Source organism: Mustela lutreola, chromosome 6 (genome assembly GCF_030435805.1).
Source record: "Mustela lutreola isolate mMusLut2 chromosome 6, mMusLut2.pri, whole genome shotgun sequence".
NCBI lineage: Eukaryota > Metazoa > Chordata > Mammalia > Carnivora > Mustelidae > Mustela > Mustela lutreola.
In genome coordinates this window covers 144,879,776-144,906,056 of record NC_081295.1, presented here as the reverse complement: position 1 = coordinate 144,906,056, position 26,281 = coordinate 144,879,776, and the positions used below count along the sequence as shown (strand labels likewise).

The following is a 26,281-nucleotide window of genomic DNA, read 5'->3' as shown; positions in this document are numbered from 1 at the left end:
GTTCTGGAAAAATAGTACTGGCACTTTGGTAGGGATTGTTTTGGTATATATTGTTTTGGGTAGTATGGACATTTGAACTATCGTTTTAATTCACGAGCATGGTATGTCTTCCCATTTATTTGTGTCATTTTTAATTTCTTTCATCAGTGTTTCATAGTTTTCAGAGTACATCTCTTTGGTTAACTTTATTTATAGGTACTTTATTCTTTTTTGTAAAATTGTAAATGGAATTTCTTTTTACTTATTTTAGAGAGAGGACATGAGTGAGCAGGAGCAGAGGGGCAGAGGGAGAGAGAGTGTTTCTGGAGCGGACTTCACACTGAGCATGGAGGCTAATGCAGGGCTCAATCTCATGACCCTGAAGTCATGACCTGAGCAGAAATCAAAAGTTGGACACTTAACTGAGCCATCCAGGTGCCCCAGTGGAATAGCTTTTTAAAATTTCTGCCGCTTTATTATTAGTGCATAGAAAGGCAACAGATTTCTGTATATTAACTTTGTATCCTATAATTTCACTGAATTCATTTATTATTTCTAATAATTTTTAGTAGAGTCTTTAGGATTTTCTGTGTATAGTATATAATCTGCAAATGGTGATGGTTTTATTTCTTCCTTACTAATTTAGATACCTTTTATTTCTTATCTGATTGCTGTGGCTTGGACTTCTAGTACTGTGTTGAATAAAAGTGGTGAAAGTGGGCATCCTTGTTCCTGATCTTAGAGGAAAAGCTCTCTGTTTCTCACCATTGCGTATGATGTTAGCTGTGGGTTTTCATATATGGCCTTTATTGTATTGAAGTATATTCTCTCTAAATGCACTTTGTTGAGAAAAATTTTTATCATGAATGGATGTTGAATTTTGTCAGATGCTTTTTGTGCATCAATTGAGATGATCGTATCATTTTTACCCTTTCTGGTGTTAATGTGGTGTATTGTGTTGATTGACTTAGAAATATCGAACCATGCTCGTATCCCCAGAATAAATCTCGCTTGATCATGGTGAATGATTTTTCCATGTATTGTGGAGTGTGGTTTGTTAATATTTTGTTTAGGATTTTTACATCTATGTTCATCAGGGAAATTGGCCTATAGTTTTGTTTTTTAAACAGTGTCTTTTGTTTTGATACCAGGGTGATGCTGGCCTTGTAGAATGTATATGGAAGCATTCCTTCCTCTTCTGCTTCCCCGCCCCCCTCCATTTTTAAGTAGGCTCCATGTCCAACATGGAGCCCAATAAGGGGCTGAACTCACGACCCTGAGATCAAGAGTCAGATACTCAACTGACTGAGTCACCCATGTGCCGCTCCTTCCTTTTCTGTTTTTTGGAATAGAGAATAAATTTTCTTTAAATGTTTTGTAGAATTCACTTGTGAATCCATCTGGTCCCGGACTTTTGTTTGATTGGAGGTTTTTGATTACAGTTTAATTTTGTTACTACTAATTGTTCTATTAAGATTTCCTATTTCTTCCTAATTTGGTTTTGGAAGGTTGTATAATTCTAGGAATTTACCCATTTCTTCTAGTTTGCCTAGTTTGTTGGAATACCATGTTTTGTAGTAGTTTCTTATAATCCTTTGTATTTGTGTAGTTCTCTTTTCATTTTTGATTTATATGGGTCCTCTCTCTTCTTGATGAGTCTGGCTGAAGATTAATCAATCTTGGGACGCCTGGGTGGCTCAGTTGGTTAAGCAGCTGCCTTCGGCTCAGGTCATGATCCCAGCGTCCTGGGATCGAGTCCCACATCGGGCTCCTTGCTCGGCAGGGAGCCTGCTTCTCCCTCTGCCTCTGCCTGCCTCTCTGTCTGCCTGTGCTTGCTCTCTCCCCTTCTCTCTCTGATAAATAAATAAAAATCTTTAAAAAAAAAGATTAATCAATCTTGTTTATCTTTCCAAAGAACCAGCTCTTGATCTCCTTGATCTTTCCTATTTATTTTAGTCTTTATTTCTGCTCTGATCTTATTTCATATCTTCCTTCCTTCTTAGTTTTGTTCTTTTTCTCATTTCTTTTAGGTGTATAGTTAAATTTTTTTTTTAAAAGATTTTATTTGTTTATTTGACAGAGAGAGATCACAAGTAGGCAGAGAGAGAGAGGAGGAAGCAGGCTCCCCACTGAGCAGAGAGCCCGATGCAGAGCTGGATCCCAGGACCCTGAGATCATGACCTGAGCCGAAGGCAGCAGCTTAACCCACTGAGCCACCCAGGCACCCCTAGTTAAATATTTTTGTTTCTTGATGTAAGCCTATATTGCTATGAATTTCCCTCTTAGACCTGCTTTCACTGTATCCCAAAGGTCTAGAACTGTTGTTTTCATTTTCATTTGTCTCCATGTATTTTATTTCCTCTTTCATTTCTTCATTGACCCATTGGTTATTTAGTACTATGTTGTTTAGCCTCAATGTTTGTGTTTTTTCCCAGATTTTTGTTTTGGTAATAGATTTCTAGTTTCATACTGTTGTGGTCAGAAAAGAGGCATGATATGATTTCAATCTTCTTAAATTTATTGGGACTTGTTTTGTGGTCTATATGTGATCCATCCTGGAGAATGTTCCACGTGCACTTGAAAAAAAAAAGTGTATTCTATTGTTTTTCGATGGAATGATCTCCATAGGAAGTCCATCTGGTCTCATGTGTTGTTCAAAGACACCTTTCCCTTATTGAATCCTATCTGGATAGATCTATTGATGTCAGTGAGGTGTTAAAGTCTTCCACTATTATCGCATTACTGTCCATTTCTTCCTTTATGTTCGTTAATACTTGTTTTATGTATTTAGGTGTTCCTGTGTTGGGTGCATAGATGTTCACAATTATTATATCACCACTTTCTGGATTGATCCTTTTATTTTTATATAATGCCCTTGTCTCATTACAGCCTTTATTTTAAAGTCTATTTTGTCTGATGGAAGTATTGCCTGACTTCCTCCTCACCGCCCTCTTCCATGTGTGTGGAATGTCTTTTTCCATCCCTTTGCTTTTAGTCTGTGTGTGTCTTTAGATCTGTTGTCTCTTGTAGGCAGCACACAGATTGGCGATTTCTCCATCTGTTCAGCCAGTCTGTGTCTTGATTGGAGTATGTAGACCATTTACATTTAAAGTAATTCTTGGGGCGCCTGGGTGGCTCAGTGGGTTGGGCCGCTGCCTTCGGCTCGGGTCGTGATCTCAGGGTCCTGGGATCGGGTCCCACATTGGGCTCTCTGCTCAGTGGGGAGCCTGCTTCCCCCCGCCCCCGCCTGCCTCTCCATCTACTTGTGATCTCTCTCTGTCAAATAAATAAATAAAATCTTTAAAAAAAAAAGTAATTCTTGATAGGTATGTATTTATTGCCATTTTGTTGTCTATTAGATGTTTTCATAGTTCTCTCTGCTTCTTCTCTTGCTCTCTTGTGATTGATGGCCTTCTTATTATTTTGCTTAGCTTTCTTTGGATTTATTTTTTGTGTATCTATTATAGGTGTTTGGTGTTTGATTCCATGAGGTTCATATAAACCTCACATATAGTTAACATATAGTCCTACTTCATCCTGAATATATGTCAGCTGGTGGTCACTTAAGTTTGAATATATTCTAAAAGAGCTGTATTTTTAATTCCTCTTCATTTTGTTTGTATATTTTACATTCTTAAAAATTTTGTGATTACCCTAAAATTTTTTAGTTAATTCCTGTTAATATTTTTGTTTTTTAGCCTTTATACTAGTTTTTTTTTCCCTTCATACTAGTTTTGTAAGTGATTGCTTTACTACCTTTACTGAATGTTTGCTTTTACCCATGAAATTTTTTCCTTTCATATTTTTCTTTTAATTATGGCCTTTTCTTTTCCGCTTGAGAGGTTCCTTTAAGATTTCTCATAAGGCTGGTTTAGTGATGATGAACTCTTCCAACTTTTTTTGCGTGTGTGTGTGGGGTGGGGAAAGGCTCTCTCCTTCAATTCTAAATCATAATCTTGCTGTGTAGAGTATTCTTGATTGTAATTTTTTTTCTTTTAGCAGTTTGAATATGTCATGCCACTCACTGCTGGCCTGCAAAGTTTCTTTCTGCTGAAAAAATCAGCAAATAGTCTTACAGAGTTTCTTTTGTGTGTAACTTGTTACATCTCTCTTAAATTTCTCTATCTTTAATCTTTGACCTTTTAATTATCATGTGTGGTGTTGACCTGTTTGTGTTTTGGAATCCTCTCTGGTTCCTGAATCTGGTTCCTTCTCCAGTTAGGGAAGTTTTCAGCTATCACTCCTTCAAGTTTTCTGTCCCTCTCTCTTCTCTCCTTCTGCGGCCCTATAAGGCCAATGTTTGTTTGCTGGACATATTGTTCAAGAGATCCTTTAACCTATCTTCATTTTTAAAATTCTATTTTATTTTTGCTGTTGAGTTTGTGTGCTCTTTATTACCCTGTTTTCCAGATTGCGGATCTGTTGTGCATCCTTTAATCTACTGTTGATTGCCTCTAGTGTGTTTTTCATTTCAGTTATTGTATTCTTCAACTCTGGTTCTTTTTCATGTTTTCTTTCTCCTGTTTAAAGTCTCAATTTATTCACTCTTCTTCCTAGGCCTGTGAGCATCTTAATGACCATTACTTCAAACTTTTTATCAGGTACATTGATTATCTTCATTTCCTTTTCTTTTTCTGAGGTTTTATCTTGTTCTTTTGTTTGGAGCATATGCCTCTGTCTTCTCATTTTGCTTGACTTTGTGTTTGTTTATATGAATTAGGGGGAGCAGCTACTTCTAAATTTGAAGGAATAGTTTTGTGTATGGTCATCCCCTGTGTAGACTGTGTGCGCCTCGTGACTTTGGCTAGAGCTGTGGTTAGCATGGACTGGGGATGGCAGGGGGTGAGGGGGGTGGGGAGGGGGGTGTCCCAGGACAGTGCTTGAGTTGCTGTGGTGGAATGGCCTAAGCTGAAGTGGGCATGGGCTGGGGTGTCCCTTGGTGTTCCATGCAGAGGGTACCCTGATGGGGCAGCTGGAGCCAAGGTGGGCACAGACCAGGGGGTGCTGGACTGCTCCCTGTAGAGGGTACCCTGGTGAGTAGCTGCGGCTGCAGTGCGATGTGGGCTGGAGGGTCCCAGAATGCTTTGTATGGGAAGAGGGTGGCCTAGTCAAGGCAGGTGAAGCCCTCGGGTCCTCAGGGGCTCCCTACAGGGTGTGACCTCGTGGGGCAGGAGGTCCCAGGGTGTCCTGCTATGGGGCAGCACCTTATGTTCCTAACATCTGTGCTACACTGCTGCTTTGTGACATTTGGAAACCCAGGCCAGGAGCTCAGGGTAGATCTGAGCTGTATAGATTTGTGGTTCGTCTGAGGCCAGCGGAGTGCTAAGGACCTGTAGGGAGCCAGTTAGAGAGTGTTTCTGGTGCCAAACCTGTCCTTTCAATCAGTGATCAGGTGTGAGCACATCACTGATGCAGCCCCAAAGTTGGTGTAGTAGAGGAAAGAGAGCAGGCCCCCCGCCGTCTCCCAGGTGGTTTGCAGGGACGAAGGGGAGGCAGGACAGCACAGGGCAGTCTGATTGATACCAGCTTCGGGATGAGCCCCCCAAGGGCAGATGGGGGAGGGGGCAGGTCGCACCACCAGCAGGACCTCCAGGAGGCCAACCTAAGGCAAGGAGTGGAGGCAGGCATGTGTGTCAGACTTGCAGGTGGTCTGAAGGAGAGGAATCCAAACTGTTCTCCAAGAGACTGCCCTGGCAGGACTTGTTTAAAGCTTACTCTTTCCTAAGGGCTTATTGTCTTAAAATTCAGATAAGCCCAAGTTGTAGAAAGCTGCTGTGCTAGTTGATAGCATAGGACATCTGTGTTCCCATTTGCCAGATGAGAAAGTTGAGGCCTAGAGTGAGTGAGTGAGAGACTTGGCCACATTGCTCAGTTATGTGTTGTGAGACAGCCACCACTTGTCTGAGGATGAACCAGATCTAATGGATGGACAGACACAGTGGCAGCCTCTACCTATGGGGAATGTGTAGCCATAACCTTTGTTTACTTCAGAGAGGGCTCCCTCAGGATGGTCAGTTTCCTTCGCTCTTGCAGGGCAGAGCCTATTAGGGTGATACCAAAGCTTTTTTTTAGAGGTCTCTCACTCCCTTGGGTAACTGTAGTGTGTAGTGTGGTTTTGCCAATGAGATGTATTCAAGTCAGAGAGCTCTGGGGTGAGCAGAATGGGGGGCAAAGCTCTCGGCCTGAACCCTGAAAACCTGTCACTGCTGGCTGTCTCTGATATTGCGACTCTTGCTACGGGGCCCATCTGCCAGCACAGGGGAGAGCGTGCACCCCCTGGCACCATACTGCTGAAGGCCAACAACCCCCATGGGGGCTTTGTGGCCTCTGCTTATAGAGAAATAAGCAGTGCATGCGGCCCCTAGGCTCTTCTGAGCCTGGAAACTCCCAGGCGAGGGAAAAGCAGTTCCCTTCATTCTTTCACGCCCTCGCTACTCAGCAGCAGGATTCCTGGGCCAGCAGCATCAGATATCCTGAGAGCTAGCTAGACATGCAGAAATCTCAGGCCCACGCAGACTTCCCGGGTTGACATCTGTGCTTTGAGACCTCCAGCGCGATTCCTAGGAGTGGTGCGTGGCGGCAGGACTGCGGTAGGCTCCTCTTCTGCTGCTGGGCCCAACACACGATGTCCAGTAACCCCCCCCCCCCCACACACACACCTAAAATGCAGCCAGCAAGCACTGAAGGCCCTCTCGCTCTCCCCAGAACCTTTGAAAAGACAAAATGACGACCGGAAAGTTAAGTGATAAAGCTCTGAGCTTTACAAATACATAAGACTTCTCCTGGAGATAGAGGTAAGTTCGTACTCAAAAACCAGGTAGTTTTGGGCTTTCGCTTTGGGGGCAGTGACCCCCCCCTTGCTGCTTCACAGAGCTGATATCGGACATTGCAGAGATGACTCTGAGGGATTTAACAGTTAATTTATATTCCTTATTCACGATTATTCAAGAACAGACAGTTGAGCGCTGTATCTTTCAAAGTCGAAGAACTCAAATTTCTGTGCAGTCAGCCTCCCCCCCCCCCCGCCCCCGCCACCGGGTACCAGCCCATGCAGGAGGTGGTTTTCTGTCTCCATAACTCTTACTGTTTGCTGATGGACTGACCTGCCTTCCTCCCAAACCCTGTCCTCAGCCAAACTATCTTCAATGGTGGACAAAACACACAGGAGTCAAGAAATGGTTGTTTTTTTAGACTTTTTTTTTTTTTTTTTTGGATTTGTTTTTAAAGAAACTGCATACATCATCAGAGACAAACAATAATTTAAATACCATGCAGTTTCTGTATGTACAAAACCTAGGCCATAGAGATCCAGTTTAGTTTGTATTCTGTTTACATGGTCTTCCTCATACAGCCATCATCTGTTAAATTCGAACACAGGAGAGCGCTCCTATACAAAGACAAACTATGTACAGACACCCGGGAAGCAACTGGAAAAAGCAACTAGTTTGGGGATTGACAGACAGATGGGAAGAAAAAGTCATTTAAGGTGACCTCCACCCACCGCCGTGCACAGGGAGAGCCTGACATCCCATTCATTGAAGCACACACCACGATATTCATTCGGCAAATATAAATACACGTTCATAAGCGGGAGAAAAATAAACTCAGGTTTTTATCACATCTACCATCACATTGTTTGGTTTCTCTAATTTGACATAAAGGCTAAAGTTTTAAAAGTTTTACAGGGCTTTAAGGGCCTTTGGAGAGGAAAAGATCAGCAATTTTGAAAGAGCAAGTAGGCCGATGGCAGTCCCTTCCGTCACAGATGGTGGGGGTGCGTAGGGGCAATGTCTGATTTCGAGAGGGAAACCTTTAGATTTGAGAGATTTCACGTTTCCTCTCATGCTAATCCAAATGACAAAAGGCTCCATTGGGGACGTATATGCACAAGACCTTTGAGAACTGCAGCTTTTTAAGAAAAGGGATGCATTTAAAACCATCCAGCCTATCTCACCTTTTTTTTTTTTTTTTTTTTGTAATATCTTCCAGTTGTCCTAACGCTACGGCAGAAGAGAAATTTGGATAGATTTCTGTAAAGACCTCAAGATTTCACGGCAGGAAAGAGACAGCAGATGCCCCATCCTGTGGCCCACTGAGGTGGCCGAGCCCCCTAAACTGGGCTTGAAGTAGCCCACTTTGATGGTGGCGGGCGAGATCTCAGGGGTGTGGAAGGTTCACCCCTAATTCCCGCAACTAACTTCTCAAAGAGGGTGCTCTGCAGGAATGGAAGTGGAAATTGTGTTCCCTGTCTTCCGTGCTCAACGTGGACTGCAACAGGAGGGCACTTTGGGCAGGATACCTGGGCTGCTGGCTGGCCACAGGGGAATCGATTTGGGCGTCACGTTCCTTGGGCCTCAGAGGCCCAAGAACGGAAGCCAGCAGAGAAGCCGCTGGCCTTCGAAGGAGGAGTCCAGGCAAGGAGTTCCCTTAGGACTCGCTCCTGGGCCCGGCAAAGGCCTGACCAGCACACCAGGGCCCTGGGAGCCGCACAAGGCCAGCTGGGAGTTACAGGAAGCTCGGACTCGAATCCTGGCAAGGCAGGCACTTCTGCCTGGAACAATGCCTGCTATCAAGAAGTCAAACGAAAGAGCCCAAAAGACATCTTTCGTCATACCATTTGCACATTCAATCGTCAGTAAGCCTTTCGGGAAGGCTGTGTTTACAGCCACACTAAAATCCCGACCGTGTTTTCCCTGAACGATACCTTCCCACGGCAGTTAACTACTCAGACTCAACATTCAAAGAGAAAAGCATCTAGTGATGGTGCCCCTCGTGGGGCAGGGCAGTGGCGTGCTCACTCCAAGTGCTACGAGGAAAGTGGACAGTGGGCACCGCCTCAAGAACTGCCCTGAGCTCCCCCCCCAAAATAGGCCCAGCTCCTGGCTTCAATGCCAGCTGTTGGAGCCATGAATGCCTGCCGGAAGCGAAATGAATGGCCTCCCGGAGGGGTGTGGGTCCCCAGAGTAATGCTTCCCACACGTTTTGGGGGTGGGAACTGGGTAACTCCTTTTTTGTGAAGGCCAATCTGGCAACTAACTCTTGGGCACATGTGGAGGGGAGCGAGCCATTACCTGGAGAGATGGCGGTAACTGGGAGACCACTCCAGAAGGCCAGGCAGAGCTGTGGGGCCGAGGGCCCTACGAGGTCTGTCAGGAAGGAAAACAGAAGAAGCTGCAACGGGCCTCGTTAAGATAGTTGTTGGTGCTTGGGGGCTGTCCTTCCTCACTGCACATCCTATCTTCGGTGTCCCTCTGTCAAAAGAGCACTGTCTTCTGTGGTCCCAAGCGCATGGGACAGTGAGAGCTACACCTCCAATCAGCCTTACCAGCACCATGAGGGAGAGGAAGGGGTCTCTCCAGAGCGGAGTGGGAAGGTACAGCGTGGGCAGGCGTGGCTGGTGTTGGCGCGGTTCTGCCATGTGCCAAACCCTGAAGCTCTTCTGCAGAAACTCGTCAGTGCAAAGAAAGGAGACTAGAAGGCCATCGAATGGTTCTGGAGGACCCATCCATCTGTGGCCGGACGCCAGTCCTGCAAGCCGGGGCTCTGGCTGGCATGCACGGGTCCTAGACTCGGAGGCTCTTCACTATGTCCAGGCCACACAGTCCCCGGCCCCAGGGTGCACAGAGAAAATGAGGAACACCAGCCAAGCAGTCTCGTACCCCAGCCTTTCTGTCCTCAACAGGGTCCTTACCCTCGGACGCACGAGTACCATAGGAGCACCACAGCGGTGGCCATGTGCGTCAGATCACCCGCGACATTGGGCTTTTTTGACACTGATGGGTCAGTTCACTTGAACTGAGCAGATGACCGCTTTCCCCTTCTAAACCAGAGCTCCCTAGAAGGCAGCTAAGCTTAGTCTGCGGGGACAGGCTAGGCGCTCCGTGGTGGCCTTCCACACCTGGGGCACACACACTCTGGGGACCGACCACAGACTCCCCCAGAAAAGCATCTTCCCTTTTGTTCTCTGTCTGGATGATGGCTGAAGAGAGAGAAGGGACGGGGGCCACCGAGGCTAGTGCTCCCCCGCAGCGGCCCCCGAGCCGGACGCCACGCCTAAAGCCAGTGTATCTGGCCAAGTCCGTTCCAGGCCAAACCCACTGCCTTGGCTTTCTTTGGACCCAGGTGACACACACTCCAGGGGACGAGGTTCGCTGGGGCCTAAACGAGCCTCAAGGAGGCTGGCCCGCCGGGCCTGGTTGGAGAGGCCGTCTTCCGTCTGGCCCGCTGGGGACCTCAGTATCCGCGGTCGCGCCAGTGGCTCTGACCGCCAAGCGGTGACCATCGCATTTTCGCAAAGAGAATCCTGATCACGTTTCCTTTTATTTTTCTTCTTCTTTTTTAAAAAAAGGCAGTTCAGAAGATTTACATCATAATGGGGAAGTGAATAAATACCAGCACTTATGGTTCTTATAAATTTATGTTTTGAAGACAGCATAGCACTCAGGAGGAATTTGACTGTTAAGGTCGGTGAAACCTGGGAAAACAAATAATTAGATCAAGACTGAGAGGCTATTAAAGGAGCCAGATTCCCTGGTCTGAGCTTCCCATCCTCAGATGCCCCATTGCTCGCAAGTGCTGGGTTGAATCTGGTTAAACCTCCACCCGAGGGCACACGCCTGCAGCACTCCTCCAGCCCTTGGGGCCCAGGGAGTTCACCTTTGATTCTGAGTGGTTTACTCCAGAGCTCCTGGGGGTCCCACTGGACGGCCCTGCTGGCCCACAGCTGGGTGGAGTGGCCAACCTGTGTCCCCGAGTCCACGCACTACAGAGCTGGTACATTCTGTTTCTCTAAAATGGTCACCTAGGCACTGTTCGGTATGAGTCATAAGAACGGAGTTGATGACTCTGTCACTGTCACTAGCCACGTGGTCTTTTATCAGCCCCTCGAATCTCTCTGTGCTTGTTTCCCCAAAGGAGGACAGGGGGACATGGAATCACGGGAGCGAACCCACCTTGGAAGTGCCATAGGGATTTGGCATTGTTGCCCAGGTTTGGCTATAAACTGTCAGTGGTCTTTTCTTCTCAGCTCCAGTTTCCATAAAGACCTGTCTGGCATTACTGGTGGCTCTAGCACTTAAGATCTTGAATCAGGTCTTTCGTTTGGATAATTTAAAATCTAGACTTTTCCGAAGGTTCCACTTAACCTGGGCTGTCGTGCTCCATCCCCGAGCTTCAGAACCGCAGGGGAACTTCACGCTGACCTTTCACCCCCCCCGCCCCCCACACCTGCGCCCCCTCCTGCGACCCAGCGGCAGATGGGGGAGTTTCAGTCTGGAAGCAAGTATTACAGCGTGAGCTGGAAAAGCGGATCAAGGACCCCTCGATAACACTAACCTTGTTAAATGTCTACTCAATTCATGAACTTCCATTTCAGTGCTTTTAAATTCATTGAGCTCCTTTCGAATGGCAGCCTGGAATGGAGAGAGGCCCGTGAGTATGCAGCAGAGGCAGACGGAAAGGAGTTCATCTTTACTTTCTCTTTTCTTGGACAAAGCCATAAGACACAAAGTACGGAAAATGAACTCTTCACTGGGACGGGAAAAAAAATCCCCCAGAACCTACTAAGTATCCCCCTCTCGCTAAATGTAAATGACAAATGGTGAGATCTGGCATATTGCCCAGTCTTCCTCTCTCCACGAGCACCGCCATGTAGGCCGCACAGATCTGCCCCACACGTCTGGGGTCTTAAGGGCACATTTAAATGTCAACCTCTCGTCTTCCTTAGGTAAACACTTTGAGCTCACCACAAGCACGGGACACCTCAAGATGGATCTTTCTAGAAGGTGTGGGTCACATTCCTCAAATCAAGGGAATAGGTGATCGCCCCACTTTGATTCCAAAGCACTCACTCGTTTACAGCTCTGTTGACTGAGGACATCTGTGCCATGACCAAGGTCATGGGCTATGTGTGAACGGCCACCTCCTTCCAGCACTGCCCACAGAGAGGAGCTGTGGCCGAGGGGAGGGCATCAGACGGCCAGGAGTGGTGAGGACTGAGTGGGACAGAAGGTCCCTGGCATCACTTCCTCCCCGGGGGCTGAAATTCTTTAGGTGGGGTCAGCTGGGCTCCCCCCAGAGAAGGCAGGTGCCCCATGTGCCTGTTTATCAGCCTCGGGGCACCACTTCCTATTCCTCTGCCGAAGCAGCCTGTGCGGAAGTAGAGGGTTCCCTCTCTGCCTGCTCTGCACAGTTTCGGCACGTGCGTGGGGTCACGCTGTCCTGTCCCCTGAATTCTGCTGATCCCCCTCATCCTTGGTCAGCAAGCACACTGCGGTCCGAGGGTGAACCAAAGGGCAAGGTCCCTTCCTCCATTCCTGTTTATATGACACAACTACCTGGGGACTGGGTCTTTGGGTCTGTGTGTGTCTAGTGGGTGGTGGGTCCAGTCCCTGGGGTCCCCCGCCACAGCTGCCTGCACAGGGAAGAGAGGGGTGCTACGTTTAAAAGGAGGGCAGAGGCTGCCATTCACCAGGACCTGTGCAGGAGACCTGCCACGTGGAAAACCCTTCTGGAAAGTCTGCCTCGGGCCCCACCATTCCCACCCAAGTGTAGCAGCTTGCCTGCATTCACGCTCCCTGCGATCAGTCCGAGGCCAGAGTGTTGCTGCGGAGGACCTCGCCACTTATAAAAGTGGGCCTCGCTTTCTTATAAAAGCCACTGGCCCTGGGACTTCATGGGATGAAGGCAGGACTCTTCAAGAGAGGCCCCCGGTGTCTCTTGCACATTGGATGTAGTCATTAATTTAGACTTTTTTTTTTTTTTTTTAAATGCCCTTAGCTCTCCAGTCCCTCAGGATGACTGGACTAGAGTCACAAAGGGTTACGAAGCAGAGGTTCATTGTGATACGTGGTCCAGCGGACAGGTAAGAATGAGGTGTCCCTCCCGAGGGGCCTGCACCCACCATCCCAAGATCAAGACCTGAAGGTGCCTAACCGACTGAGTCACCCAGGCACCCCAAGAATGATGCCGCTATTTCCTATAAAACAAACTCAACGTCAGGTTACTCTTTGTTTTCCAAATGGACGAGGGGGCAGCGCAGCGAGGCCGGTTTTGCCGTCTGTGATCTGTCCCGTTTCTATTGTGCGGTTGTAATAACGGCAGACACAGTGAGCTGGTCTCTTTTTGGCTGTGTGAGCCTTGGCGGGTGCCGAGGACAGGGTCCCCTTCCCAGAAGGTCTGTGCTGAGTGTGGGGCCCCGCGCTCGTGGACCGTTGTGTGCCCGCATGGGCGCTACTCTGCTCCTCTGGGCCCAGCCTCCCAGGCTGCCTTGCCTCTGGCCGCCCTGTCACGTGCTGTTACGGGACTGTCTTGTGCCCTCCCCGTGGCAGGGCGAGGCAGCTCAGTGAGCACTCTGCTCCGCAGAGAGCCTGGAGCCCCGGGGGAAAGGAGCTGGGGAAGCAGCGCCTTCCGCAGGCCCCACGGCCACTCCGCACTCCCCTAGGGACCCCGGGACCTCGGCTCCGCTGCTGCTCTCGCTGCGGGCTCTTGGCAGCAGGCGGGAAAGCCCACGCAGGGCAAACTGAGGCACGAGGACCCAGCACCCCACCCCTCGCTCTCTGCTTACTTTGTCGGCGGCGGTGAGGCGGGTCCACGGCTTGTCGGCCCTGCGGTCGTAGTCCTGAGCGTCTGCCACCTCCACGTAGTCGCTGAAACGGATGAGGATCTTTCTTTCTCGAAGTTCTTCCACTGTGGGTCTTTGGCTGAGCTGCAGGGAAGGAGAGATGGGCCCCGTCAGCCAGAGCAGCTTAGACGACCTGGCCTGTGACTTTCCAGGGGACGGTGAGAGGCCACCAGCACCTCCCCTGGCAAGTGAGGGACGGGCCGCTGCTAGGGACCTAGGGCTTCAGACGCCTGGGCCTTTCCCAGGACCCTGAGAGAGACGAGCCTGGTTTTCCCTGGTGGCACCTGCCTACCGGCTGATCCGGACGGACAGCCAGACAGTCCCTTAGCGACACCGCAGCGCCTCTTACAAGCCACTTGGCTGCCTGCGTGGGTGCGCGTCTTCCCACACCTGTGTCCCTTATCCCAGCAGGTGACATCTTACCCCACACTCTTGTCCCATTTTGGTTTTGTAAGTGCACGACCACGTGTCAGATTGAGTGCACTCTGCATGCTGAGTCTGTAAATCAGTTTGCATGTGTGTGCATGTGTGTGTGAGACACAGAGGGTGTACATGCAAACACCACGCAGATTCAGGGGTGTTTAGGCACCACTGAGGAGGTCCGAGGGGACCCTGCTCCCCGAGAAGTTCACGTTGAAAAGCCGGTCCCCACATGCAGAGCGAGGCTGGGTTTGTGCTAGGGAAGCCGGGGGCCAGGCCCACAGGATGGGTCTGCAGGGCTGGGCTGCACCACGCAGAAGACCTTCTCCCTGGCCCCGTGGCTGGCACCCTCCCTCTGTACTTGCACAGCACCAGGCTGACCTTTCTATTCTCATTTCCTGCCACTAAGTTGACTTCTTCTGGAGGGACACCATCGCTCTTTCTTTAGCAGCTTCTGCACTATCGTGAAAGTACAAACGTTCACCGATTTCGTATTTTCCCCGCTACAGGACACCCACTCGAAATCCCTTGCTTTTCTTGGGCAAGATGTACCACGGGGTGCTAGACAAACAGCGTTAATTTCTAAGTGCACCGTGACCAGGACAAGGCTAAGCATGAAATTTCTAGTTGTGTTTTCTGGAAATCACGATCTGGATATTTAACTAATAGACTGGACAGCGAAGTCCAGAGTGAACAGAAAGACGGAATGTTAGATCTAAAGGTCAGGGACTATTTGTCATGCCTGAGTCCCACGGAGACTCTAGACAGCATCTCTCCAAATCAATAGGGCGCTGTACCCATGTGCTCCGAGGGAGCGTCTTTCCCTGGGAGCGTCTCAGGCAGCTTGGAGGCCAGCTACCCAGTGACCACACCCCCTGCCCACTCCCCTGAGCACCAGCTTGTGCCCCCACTCCTCGGTGCCCAGAGGGGCGTCGGGCTGCTGGCTGATGGACCTCCTTCCTCAGACGATGAGGAAATGATCTTTGCGGCTCAAGTCAGGTTTCTGGGGATGGTGGGCTGGCAGAAGGGGTTGGTCAACTTGTGTTCTAATCTATGGCAAAAATATCACTTGAAACCAGGTACTTTAGAGTAAACTACTTGAGACCCAAATCCCACTATTAGTACAACTGGACGCGCGTGCACGCCCCTCCTCCCCTCTGTCTTTCCCTCCCTCCTTCCTTCTGCCCATCCATTCGTGCAGCTAGCGAGCATCCTTTCTGAAAGCGGTAGGCTGGCATCCCTTAAAAGACAGAGCCTGTCATTTTTAGGTTAGTCTCAATTTGGCTGAAGAAAAAGAATGGTGTGTTGCGGTCAGCATCCGCTTCTGGGGTCCATTTTTCTCAGCAGTACATTAAAAGTAAATGGGACCGTACTGAGGAAATCCTCGGGTGGCGGGTAACTGAATAGTGGCCGCCACCACTGGCATGTGGTCTCGCTATGCTCGAGGATCCGGAGGGGAAGCACCAGGCCGGGGCCGGGAGGCCTTACAGAATCCGCTACCTGCGGGCAGGTATAGCAAGAACAGAGGTAGAAGCTCCTTCCAGCCTCTCCCATAAAAAACTGTTCTCCCTTCCCTTAAACTCACTATTTTCCATTCCCGGAGCTAGTCCCAGGGAAGGCAGGTGCTGACATTCTCAGGCAGTTTTCCTCATGGGGAGGAAAACGAGCCAGTTCTCTCTTGGAGCCCTGCAAAAGCGAGGGGCTCTCTGGGGGTGCCTATCCCTCGCAGCCCCCACCCCTTCCCTTGCTCTGCTGCCAAGTGATGCCGTTCGCTGAGTTTCTGTAAGAACGAAGCGTATGCTTCAGTATTTTCCTATTACGAGTTTTTAGCAAGAAACCCCTCAAGTTCAGGGCAATTTCTGGGCCCAGCAATCAACCCCAGTGAACCTGTTGACAATTTGATTTGAAGTTTTTTTTCTGAATGTCTAGGCTTTTCTGTATGAGAAAGGAGAGGTCATTACCAGCCTGCTCTGGATACCCTGGTCATTTCAAGGGCACCCTTAAGCTTGGGCCCCTTGCCCAGACCCTCTCACTGCCCAGGCTCAGGAAGGGGGGGTTGCCCTGCGCCCAAGGACCGGGGCTCTGAGGGACTCGGAAAATCAGCCTGTGCCTTGGGTGAGGGCACCCAAATGAAGGTCACCTAGCTCTCTTTCGAGGTCCCCACCGAGGGGGTGCAGCCCATCACCTGGCCCTTCAGGTATGTTTCTCCTACTCCTGATAACTGGGGAGCCATCTGGCTTGTCACCAGATGTTTGGGTTGCCCTAAGGGAGAGAAAGTCCGAGAGACACAAATCATCACCCTAGTAAGTGGTATGGTGTTTTAGAATCTCTGAATTTCTTCCTTTATGTAATATTTCTAGGGAGACAAAATCCATGAATAAACCTTTAAAAATTAATTTTAATGGATCTCTTAACTGTCTCTAAGATTTGAGTATCTTTCTCTCATGATGGTCACTGTAGGAGGCTGATTAAAAACACTTTAGTCAGACAGAATATAGTATTATGTCTTACGTGCTATCAATTAATTAAACTCCTCATCGCCATCCAAGAACAGGTTCAAATAAGAGTCTGTTATTAGGGCCACTCGTACAGAATTAGATCCATTTCTGGGTCTACTTTGAGCTGCCAGGCCATCTATTTTTGGGGTTAAAGTACATAAAAATTCTAGCCTTATGGCCTGAAGTGCTTTTCAAACATCTTCGGTAAATTTATCAGTACTTTTGGCATTTTCCTAATCAGTAATTCAGACTGGACTTGGCATAATGCAGTCATTCGGTTCTCAGCCAATAGGTAAGCAATAGTCTCAGAGGCAAGGGAAACTCTCAGGCACGTGACTGCATTATATTTGAACTACTAATTTTGACAATGAATTTCCAAAGCTTGGGGTGGTGAATTTTTAGGGAATTTGGTGAATTTTTAAAAAACAAAATATTCTCTGTGATTGAAAGTATAAGGCACTGGCCGTCAAGCTGTCTGAGGGGGATGGGTGCCACAAAGTCCGGCAACAGAATGTCACCAGCCGGAAGGACGGCAGGTCCTGACCCTGAGCTGACCACCGTCCCCGGGACAGGAGCTGCTGCGTGCAGAGCCGCTCGCTCTCACGCCCGGGGAGCAGGACCATGGAGAGGGCTTCCAGCTGCACCGCCACCGGGGCCCACCCTGACCTGTCCCAGCGCCCACCTGGAAAAGCCGCTCACCTTTCGAGTTAACCTCCTCTTGATCTCTCTCTTCTCCTCTTGTTCCTCCTGTTCATTCCGAGCTGCAGGAAACAGGGGAGAAGCTTTTGGTTCTGGGGAACAGTGTCGCACACAGGTGTATCCTCTGAAAGTCTGCGGGCTCTAGGCCGAGCCCCGAGCCCCTTGGGAAAGGGGGTCGTGAGCTCCTGTCATCTTTCCTGGCCACCCTCCTGCCTGTGGGATGCTTCCCCAACGGCCTGCACTTTCACATGGGTGGTGAGCTGGCTGGCCTTCTCACTTCGCTTTCTTTATGCCACGTGGGGAGGTTTCAAGTCCTCAGGAGAAATGCTGGTCTGGGACGTGTGGTTTCGGCACAAGGACATAGGTCCTACAAGCGCGGGGGGGGGGGGGTGCTGTTGGGGGGGGGGCGGGCATCTGGGGAGATTCCCTGCTTTAGACAAGACCTGGGCCCGTTCAACTCTGCCCTGGGCCTCCCAGCGACGGCCGGACGGGGACTCATTGTGATGTGGCCTCGTGTCTCGTGCTCTGTGGGGACAGGGGAAGAGGCTGGCTCGTGGGGGCGCCTCCCACTTGCTGCAGAAACAAAATAAGGCACGGCTAACGCCAAACGCAGCCCCGACTGCGTGGAGGAATCCCAAAATACGCTCACCTTTCGCAAGCCCTGATTCCATTAATTCTTTGAATCTTCCAAGAAGTCCACAGAGCAGGTGGGAGGCCAGAGTGTGGGACACAATTGCCTGCATTTAGACTTTTTAAAGAGTGTCTCGGGATAGAAGACCTCGGAGTCTAAACGTTCTCAGCTTAATGTGTGGGCGGATTACTCATCAGATGTTTAAAGAGCCGTAGGTAAGAGGGTCTGGGGAATGGAGCAGAGAGATGGAGGCCAGGACGTGTGGGCTTATTTCTCCTTGTGAACGAAGCGGGCGGCTGTGGGTACGTCACTTTCCTCCTGTGCTCTGGGATGGAGGCATGGGTCTAAGCCTAATACTGTCCATCCAACCGTGTCAAGGAGGGTCTCTGCTTCTCACCCCGGACTTTAGAAGGACGTTAATGAAAGCAATCTCCCTCGAGGTGGCCTTCAGACCACCCTGGGCACTTAGACTCTCATTTTGAAATTACTATTGTTAAATTATGTTTCGTAACTCATCAAATCAGCACACCCTTAAGATTCGGTCATCTCTGGATAGGACAGGTCTTTAAAAGAGGGAAGCCCCTGTGCACAGCAGTGGGTCCCACCCGGCTTCTCCTTGCCAGCCCTGGCAACAACCACCACAGCCAGAGGCCACACACCCTGAAGGTGGCCACACTTCCCACTGGGAGGGACAATGGCAGGTTAGAGCTGAACTCAGGCCCTCAGTGACAGCCCCAGGTGAACAATTTGACTGCTATGACTCCCTGGGCGGGGATGGCGGGGGGAGGTTCAGGATCTTATACGGGGACATCAGAAATGTCCACATCCTACAGTGGGCTGTCATCACCAGAGGACCCTAGTGCAGCAAGCCCTATAGGGGTCCCTCCCCCATACAAGAGAGAGGTCCTTCCTCTGGACTTAAAGATCTTATCTCTCGCCCAGCGTTCCCTTTAAAAACGCAAGTTTCTCTTGGATAAAAACTCACGAAAACGAGCCAGCCGTTAACATCTTAGTATGAACGACTCCAGCAGAAAGAAGGGAGACCGCAGACGGGCGCCATCTACAGGTGGCCAGGGGTACGGAAGCCTGGAGGGTGAGGACCCAGGGGGCCGCTGGGGCGGGGGCTCTCCCTTACCATGTGTGGGCTCAATAGACAGTAGGGTCTTGAGGGGCCCAAGAGGCCGCCACATCTAAATGTAAACGAGGATGTAAAAGCCAAGGGAGTTAAGTGGCTCGTCACACGCCGTGACGCTACCTGCTAACTTGTTAGACAGCCAAGCTCCTTTTTGGCTTGCTGGAATAAGCGGCCTCTTACCCCAGCATGTGTCGCGTGGGGCCGGCCCCTCCTCCTCACTCCCGGGTCCTGGCCTCAGACTCCCGTCGGGGCATCCTCACCCCACAAGCCCCCCCAGAGCCCCGAGCCAGCGCGGAGCTGCCCTCGCCCATGTGTGTTTCTAGGGTCCCCCTGTGGGGCGGGGCGGGGCCACATGTGACCACCGCTGGAATCTATACCTTTAGTTCAAAGCCATTTACAAACTCAGGGTCATGAATTCTCGGGCAGAGGGCACCGAGACAACCCCATTAGACAAGTGGGAAGAGAGGCCAGGAAAGGGCCGTGATGTCGTCTCCTGCCGCCACCATCAGAGTGCGCTCATTATGTGCTCGAATGTGCACAGTGTCTCATTGGCCGCTGGACAAAGCCAGCACTGCCCCTGGGGGCCGGCAGGGGGGCTGGGAGGCGGCCTCAGACCCTCCAGGCTCTGCTGCAGAGACGCGACCTCCCTCTCCCCAGCACCCCTCACACAGACGGCTCCTCGAGTGACTTACAGCTCAGAAAGTCAGGCTCAGGATAATTTGTGTGAGGGGGTTTTCTCATGCCATGAAGTTTCTGGTTCCATAGAAGGGAGATTTAAAAAAAAAAAAAAATCTTAGGAAAAAACAATGTTCTAGAACCCAAGGGAGAAAGAGTTAATGGGAAATAGATGTTCATTTCTGAAAAGTTTCAAAACTGAAACGATCAACCTGCTTGAACTTGGTCAGGCAGTTCTTTAATTTGGCTATTTGCATGGGTAAGAAGGAAGAGGGACTAGAACAAAAGGGGACCCTGGGAACAATGTCCTCAAGTCCCCGCTTGGGTTGCCTGACTCTAAGCCCCGCAGGCTTACTAGACGCCGCAAGTGGCCGCCTCTGACATCTGAGTCTCTTTCCAGATGAGGCACCCGCCTGTGGGCTCCCAGGGAGCTGGGCACGGAACAGGCTTGACCTGCTGCTTCCCCAACCCGAGCCCTTGCCGAGAGAAGCACTGGTTTCTGAGACTTGAACGGTCCCCCAGAGCTGCAGCCTCTCTGGCTGGGGGCAGGTTGGGGGCCCCCACACAGCACAGCCCCTGTACCAAGATTCCTCCAGAAAACTACAGACGCCTATTGGGTAGGTGCGGGCGTGAAGAGGTAGAGGGGAAGGAAGAACGTCTGCGCAATCCCCTGCTTCCGGGACACATGGACACCTGGGCCACCTGCTTTTCTTTCTCTCCAACAACAGAAAGGTTACAGTGGATCAGGGCTCCGATTGGGGCAGAAAGGGAGATCTCACGCAGGCCATACGCTTCCCCGGCCGTGGAAATCATCTGAAAAACTTCTCATCCCTTTTACAGCATAGGAAGCTTTGAAACTGCTAAGGACTCCTCTCGGTTAGAAAGAAATATACAAGGCGCCTGGGTGGCTCAGTGGGTTAAAGCCCCTGCCTTTGGCTCAGGTCATCATCCCAGGGTTCTGGGATCGAGCCCCACATCAGGCTCTCTGCTCAGCGGGGAGCCTGCTTTCCTTTCTCTCTCTGCCTACTTGTGATCTCAGTCTGTCAAATAAATAAAATCTTAAAAAAAAAAAAAAAAGAAATATACACACACATTCCTAGAGACCTAGGAGTTATGTGAGATGCAGGCAGCACTGAGGAGGCCAGTCCCGAAAACCGCGCCCACTGAGAGCTGAGGAGGAGGCAGCCCGTCTGGGGCCGGGAGGCGGGAGGCACACCGAGGCCCGCCTCGCTGGGCCACCCTGCTCCGCCCAGCCCTCCCCAGGGGAAATGCGGCAGCTCACCCTCAGCAAAACCATTCAAAACTGACCAAGTCCCCAGACCACAGTCGGGACGAGTAGAAAAGGAAGATCCAGAACATTTTAGTTTGGTCTCAGTGGAAATATCCAGCCCCTCAGACTGATGTTTCATGTGATTGTGTGTGTGCGTGTGTGCACGTGTGGACGTGTCTCTGCGCACCTGCGAGCCCAGGGTATGGCGTTCCCGGGAAACTCTGCATAGCGTGAGTTTCTCTTCTCTAGAGAGAAATTAGAAGTGGATGTGTGTGGGGAGAAAGGGTCACGAGTTGAACTAGAAATACTGTTTGTTGACCCATCTTGAGAGCTTTGATGAGTGGTAATGAAGGGACAGACGTGGGCAGACAGTTCTGTTTTGTCAATCATTGAACATCTCCCCCTCTGTCCCCCCATGGAGCAGCCCTGGTGACCCTCAGATGCACCAAGTGGATTCCCGCTTTCTATTCGAGTATCTCTGCTCCTTCATTGTCCCTCCCCCTGGCCAGAGTGACGGCGAGGCACTCTTGGGGGACAGCACTCGGCCGGCTGGCTATGGCCCAGCTGCCGGAGTCCTGAGGGGGGGACGTGAAGCATTCTCACTTGGAAATGCTTTCCTAGACTCTACTTTTAATGTTCAAAGGAAGAGGGGGGTTATCAGCAGCAGCCGGCTGCCGCGGAAAGTCAGGTTTCCAGCCCCCGCTTTCAAACGGCCGTCTGCCTTAGTTTAGCCCTCGATACAGTATTTGTGGTTTTTAAGTCAATTCTGGCTTGAAGGTGACCCGGATTCTGCCCACCGTCATTTAGTGAGTTCACTGGCTCTAATATTGCAGCTTCTCTGACTTCACAGCCCACAGAGGAGAAGGTGGTCCTTGTGGGCCAGGAAACTTCCAATGGGCCCAGTGGGCTCGGGTTTGTCTCCTCCACGGGGAGGCCGCCCAGGATGCTCTCACACACCAGGGTCCCTCATCAGCCATCAGAGCCGTTCTCAGGCGTTTCCACACAGGCCCAAGGGAAAGACCTTGTGGCCCGCACCCTGCACAGGACCCAAAGCCACCACACAGCATCAGCGACCACCACGGGCTGAGTCACTTACGTTTTAGAATGTTCCTCTGCTCCAATTCCTCTGCTGTTGGCCTCTGGCTCAGCCGCCTGCGGAAAAAATCCAGGAAAAGTTTTTGGACCATATCATATCCTCCTTGGGTCATTAATCTCCCCGGCCCTGGTAGACGCATGAGACGGAGTGAGTGGCGGGAGCTCTTGCCCCATCCTGTGCGCTGCGAGACCGACTCTGACCACCGCCGCCTCCTCGGTTCCTCAATTTCAACCCCAGGAAAGGCACCCGGCGTCACGTCACGCCAGGCTGACCCTCCTCCTTCCTCTCATCCTCGGCCCCTCCCCAGCCCCTGCTCCTCTGGGGCCTCTGGGGCCTCCCGGCCCGTGGATGCTTCTGGTCACAGAGGTCCCTTTCTTTCAGGTGGCCTCCTCGCTTCTGGGAGTGTGGCCTCTGCCTCCCCCGCCCCCAAGCCCCAGGGCAAGAGCTCGCTTCTTGCCATGTTTGTGCAGAACCAGGGAGGACATAAAGAGGCTCATGGCCCCGGGGAGACGCGAGACAGCGAGGCTTGTCCGCGAACAATAGATGCTCTTCTTCTTGTCCCCACCCATCCCCACCAGAGCCGCCTTAGACGGGGCAGGACAAAGGAGCAGGAACATAAGGGCTACTCCCAAGGCCGGCAAGTCGTGGGGCCGCAGCAAGTGCGACATCATAGCAGGGGCGTCCCTGGGCCGTGATGCAACAGTGGGGGGCGGGGACCGATGCTGGTGGCCCCAAGGCCTGGCAGAAGTCACCAGAGAGCGGGCAGGGCCCGCGGAGTAGTACAAGCCGGTCTGGGCAGATAGAACTCCAGGGATGAGCCACACACACCGTGGGAGAAGGTTGTGGAAGGGGTCTGGGGCTCCTACGGGGCCTGCACTGGGACGTGAGGGGCGCTGCCCCAGGAGCACACGCCGCGCTTCCTCCCTGAGTTTCGGCACCGGTGCGTCTGGTCGGCAAGGCGTTTACACCACGGAACCTCAGGAGATCCGGAGTGAAAACAGAAAGTCCATGGCCACCGAGTGCAAACGGTTGACACTGAACACTTCCTGTCGCCCGCAGTTCTCCTTCCTGCCCTGGATCCTTGAGAGCCCAACCGCATCACCACAGATGCTCTGGGGAGGACACAGGCTTCGAGGCCCCAGGATTTCCGGTCAGACACCGGCTGGTGACGTCGACAGCACCCTGGAAATGGCTGGCAACTGTATTCCAAAGCGTAGTTCAGTTTATAAGAACAAGGTCATGTTCGCTAGTCATTTTCTCTTCGGAATGTCCCATGAAGATGCTGTTTCTTCCCATTGACAAGGGGCCTGCTGTATATCTGGCGATTTGCAATATTGGAGGCTCTAAATTGGGACTCTGGAGTCTCAAAGTCTTTCCTAAAATAGCACCGTCAGACCCCGGGAGGAAACTGTGTCATCGCTCTGGAATGCAGACTCCGCTCAGAACGAGCTGCTTGGGGGCTCTACCTCACCTTTCCATCTGCCCCCAGAATCCTCGCTTGGTTTGTAGGGACATGCGCTCAGCTTTATGGGACCCCTTGTTGGGGCTTGGGCTCTGGATGCCACCAAAGCTGTGGGTCAGTAGGTTTTGAAAAAGCTCCTGATTTAAGGTAGAGCTTGTATCCCAGAAGTCCTGTGCCCAGAAGGATCTGCAGAACGTTCCCCACCGGCTGTGCTGAGAAGCCCCCTGATCCCGTCACCAGACCCGTTGCTGGTTCTGCCCTGGCTTTTTTGTTTTTGTTTTTTCTGATGGGTCACGTTTGGAGGGGGACAAAAGGACAAGAGACTGAACTACAGGCAGAGCAAATTCTGTTAGCTGGGCGGCCCGAGAGTCAAACACACATGCTTTCAAGGGAGGCTCCTGTTTATGTATATTGTCTCCTAAAAGGGTCTGAGAACATTGAGGCCGATCCCAGCGACCAAATGGAGCTAAGCCCTCCCTCCCAGAGGACACGTGCGGTGAGGAGGTGCTTCGGCTTTGAAAGTGAGATCGGGCAGGAAAATCATACTCCGGCATCGTTAGGGCAAAGCACAAACAGCTCAGGAGTTAGGGGATCTGGGGTCTAGTGCCGGCTCTGCTCTGAACCTACTTTCCACGGACAGGCTATTGGGGACTTCGCTGCATATAACAGAGAGTAATGTAATCGGCGGAGATGACGTCACCCTTGTCGCCTGCGGGCATGGTTCTTAGAAACAGCGGCAAGATCCTCGGTCCCATCCAAGTGTGAATTCATTTATGGAACACGCGTGGGGAGGGAGGGAGAGAAAAATCAATAAAATAGAAAAAAATACATAATAAAATATTTAAATAAATGTGTTTGTTCATTTTACAAATTATTGGTGGAAGGCCAGCTCCATGCCAGGTTCTGTGCTGGGCTCTGGGGGAGCCGTTGTTCGGGTCGTCACGAAGCAAGTGTGAATTGTAAGTTCAGTGAATGGCTGCCATCGGGGGCATCTGGGCGGGGATTCTCGCGTCCGATCAAATTAGGCCAGAAGAGGGGTTCCGGGGGAAGCGATGCGGTGGCCCTGATGGGAAGGATGGACGGAGAGAGCCACGTGTTGGAGCAGAGACAGCGAGCGGAGGAAGGACGTTGGGGGACAGGCTGCGGCCAGGCCGCGTGGCCCGTGAGGACCATGGCCAGGATTCTGACCTTTTCTCAAGGAGCAATGTGGAGCCACGAGAGCACTAACATTTTCAAACCGGTGAGGGCAAGGGTGAGTGAATGTTTCAGATTTACAACGGACCTCCTTGGCCAGTGAACTGCGGGTGTAGGGGGACACAAGGGGCAGTTTGGGAAGAAGCCACAGGAGGCTCCAGCTCAGGGAGGAGGGAGCCCCGGGCTGGGCTGCAGCGGCTGACGGGCACGTTCTTAGGAAGCCCAGTTGACCGACCACGGAGACGTCGCGTAGGTGGACAGAGCGGGGAGAAGCAGGTGTACGGAAGTTCTGTCTGTCTGTCTGAGGTTTCACAGCTTCAACAGTCGGATGCATGGCAAGGCCATTCACGGAGACGGGCACGCAGGAAGGGAGGCGAGGGTTTTGGAGGAGGATGGGAAGGGTGGAAGGGAACCGAGAGTCTGACTTTGGATCTGCGGAGTCGGAATGGCGCCGGAACGTTCAAGTGGGGAGATGAAGCAGGGCGGCCGCAGGCACGTGCTCCGCGGAGAGGAGAGGTCGAGGCCCGGGAGAGAAGTCTGCAGCGGGTCTGTAATACGGAGATGTGAAGCCAAGAATCCAACAGAGCGCAGCCTGAGGAGGCAGGGGGCTGGGGCTGGAAACTCCCGGAATCCCTCTATTCACCGCTCAGACGCGCACCACGAGCCTGCCGGGAGTCGGCGGAGGGCAGGGTTCAAGGGCAGGAGGACACCGGCAGGATGCAGCCGGCAGTGAGGTGGGAAGACAGACATGGCCCACATTGGGTGCTGAGTGCTACCGAGAGGTCAGGCCAGCCTGGCAAATGGCCCAGGAGATCAGGCCCAGAGCTCTGCTGGGGGCGTGGGGGAGGAGAGCCAGGCTGGAGAGAGTTGAGAACAGAGGGTAGAAAATGCAACAAGGATGGACGATCCTTCCCGAAGCCTGGCTGGATGAGAGAAACGCAGGGGTAGGGGGCTCTGGGGAGGTTCACACTTTTTACTTTTTACCTCCGCTAACTGACCTGCACCAGCTGCCCAGTGGAAAACCACGGAGCTCCTTTTTAAATGCCATGTGCCATCGGTGGCCACCTAGGAGCCTGCCAGGTTCTTGCCCAGTCCAGAAGTGGATTTTGTGTAGTATCAGTCTGAACGAGTCTGTGCTGGTGACCGCAAGAAGCAGCCACATAAACTAAGGCTTTTCTCCTTGCTTGCAAGGAGCGTGACAGACAGGGTTGGCTTAAACCTGAAGCAAACGGCACTTCAGTCTTGGCCTCGAAGAAAAGGAGCCTGTGAGAAAGTGCGGTTGCAGGATGATTTAGATGAGAAGCAGAGCAGGAGAGGCATGACAGAAGCCCTGTGGGTCTGGCTGGTCTGATTCCTGACGCTGCCAAGCATTCCTTCTGCCCCAAGTTGCTAACGAGCCTTCTGCTGGCATCAGAAAGGCAAGGTCACGGCTTTCGTCAGCGTTCGCAACCGTGTATTGTTTGGAGGGCCCTCATTTTAAGGTTGGGATCTCTGAAAGGTGTATCTGCATTTCAGGGAAAAGCAAAGCAGAATTGACTGTGGTCTTCTGGATCTCAGCCCCAGGGGGAGGGAACGGCCCTTCCAGACAGATGGGAAGAGAA

The 26,281-nt window shown here is 51.3% G+C and overlaps 1 protein-coding gene across 7 annotated transcripts in view; it reads right to left on the bottom strand.

Annotated features, from left to right (window-relative positions):
• Nucleotides 1–10,073: 10,073 nt before the first annotated feature.
• The window catches only part of PHACTR1 (phosphatase and actin regulator 1), a 550,922-nt gene continuing 534,714 nt past the window's right edge, over nt 10,074–26,281 (bottom strand). For all 7 annotated transcript variants that reach the window (XM_059179283.1, XM_059179284.1, XM_059179287.1 and 4 more), the window contains 5 exons: nt 22,025–22,080; nt 17,218–17,279; nt 13,544–13,684; nt 11,314–11,390; nt 10,074–10,453 (listed from right to left, as the gene is read on the bottom strand). In XM_059179283.1, coding sequence (XP_059035266.1) covers nt 10,438–10,453; nt 11,314–11,390; nt 13,544–13,684; nt 17,218–17,279; nt 22,025–22,080 — 352 coding nt within the window. In that variant the 3' untranslated portion in view covers nt 10,074–10,437. The remainder of the gene's footprint in view (nt 10,454–11,313; nt 11,391–13,543; nt 13,685–17,217; nt 17,280–22,024; nt 22,081–26,281) is intronic.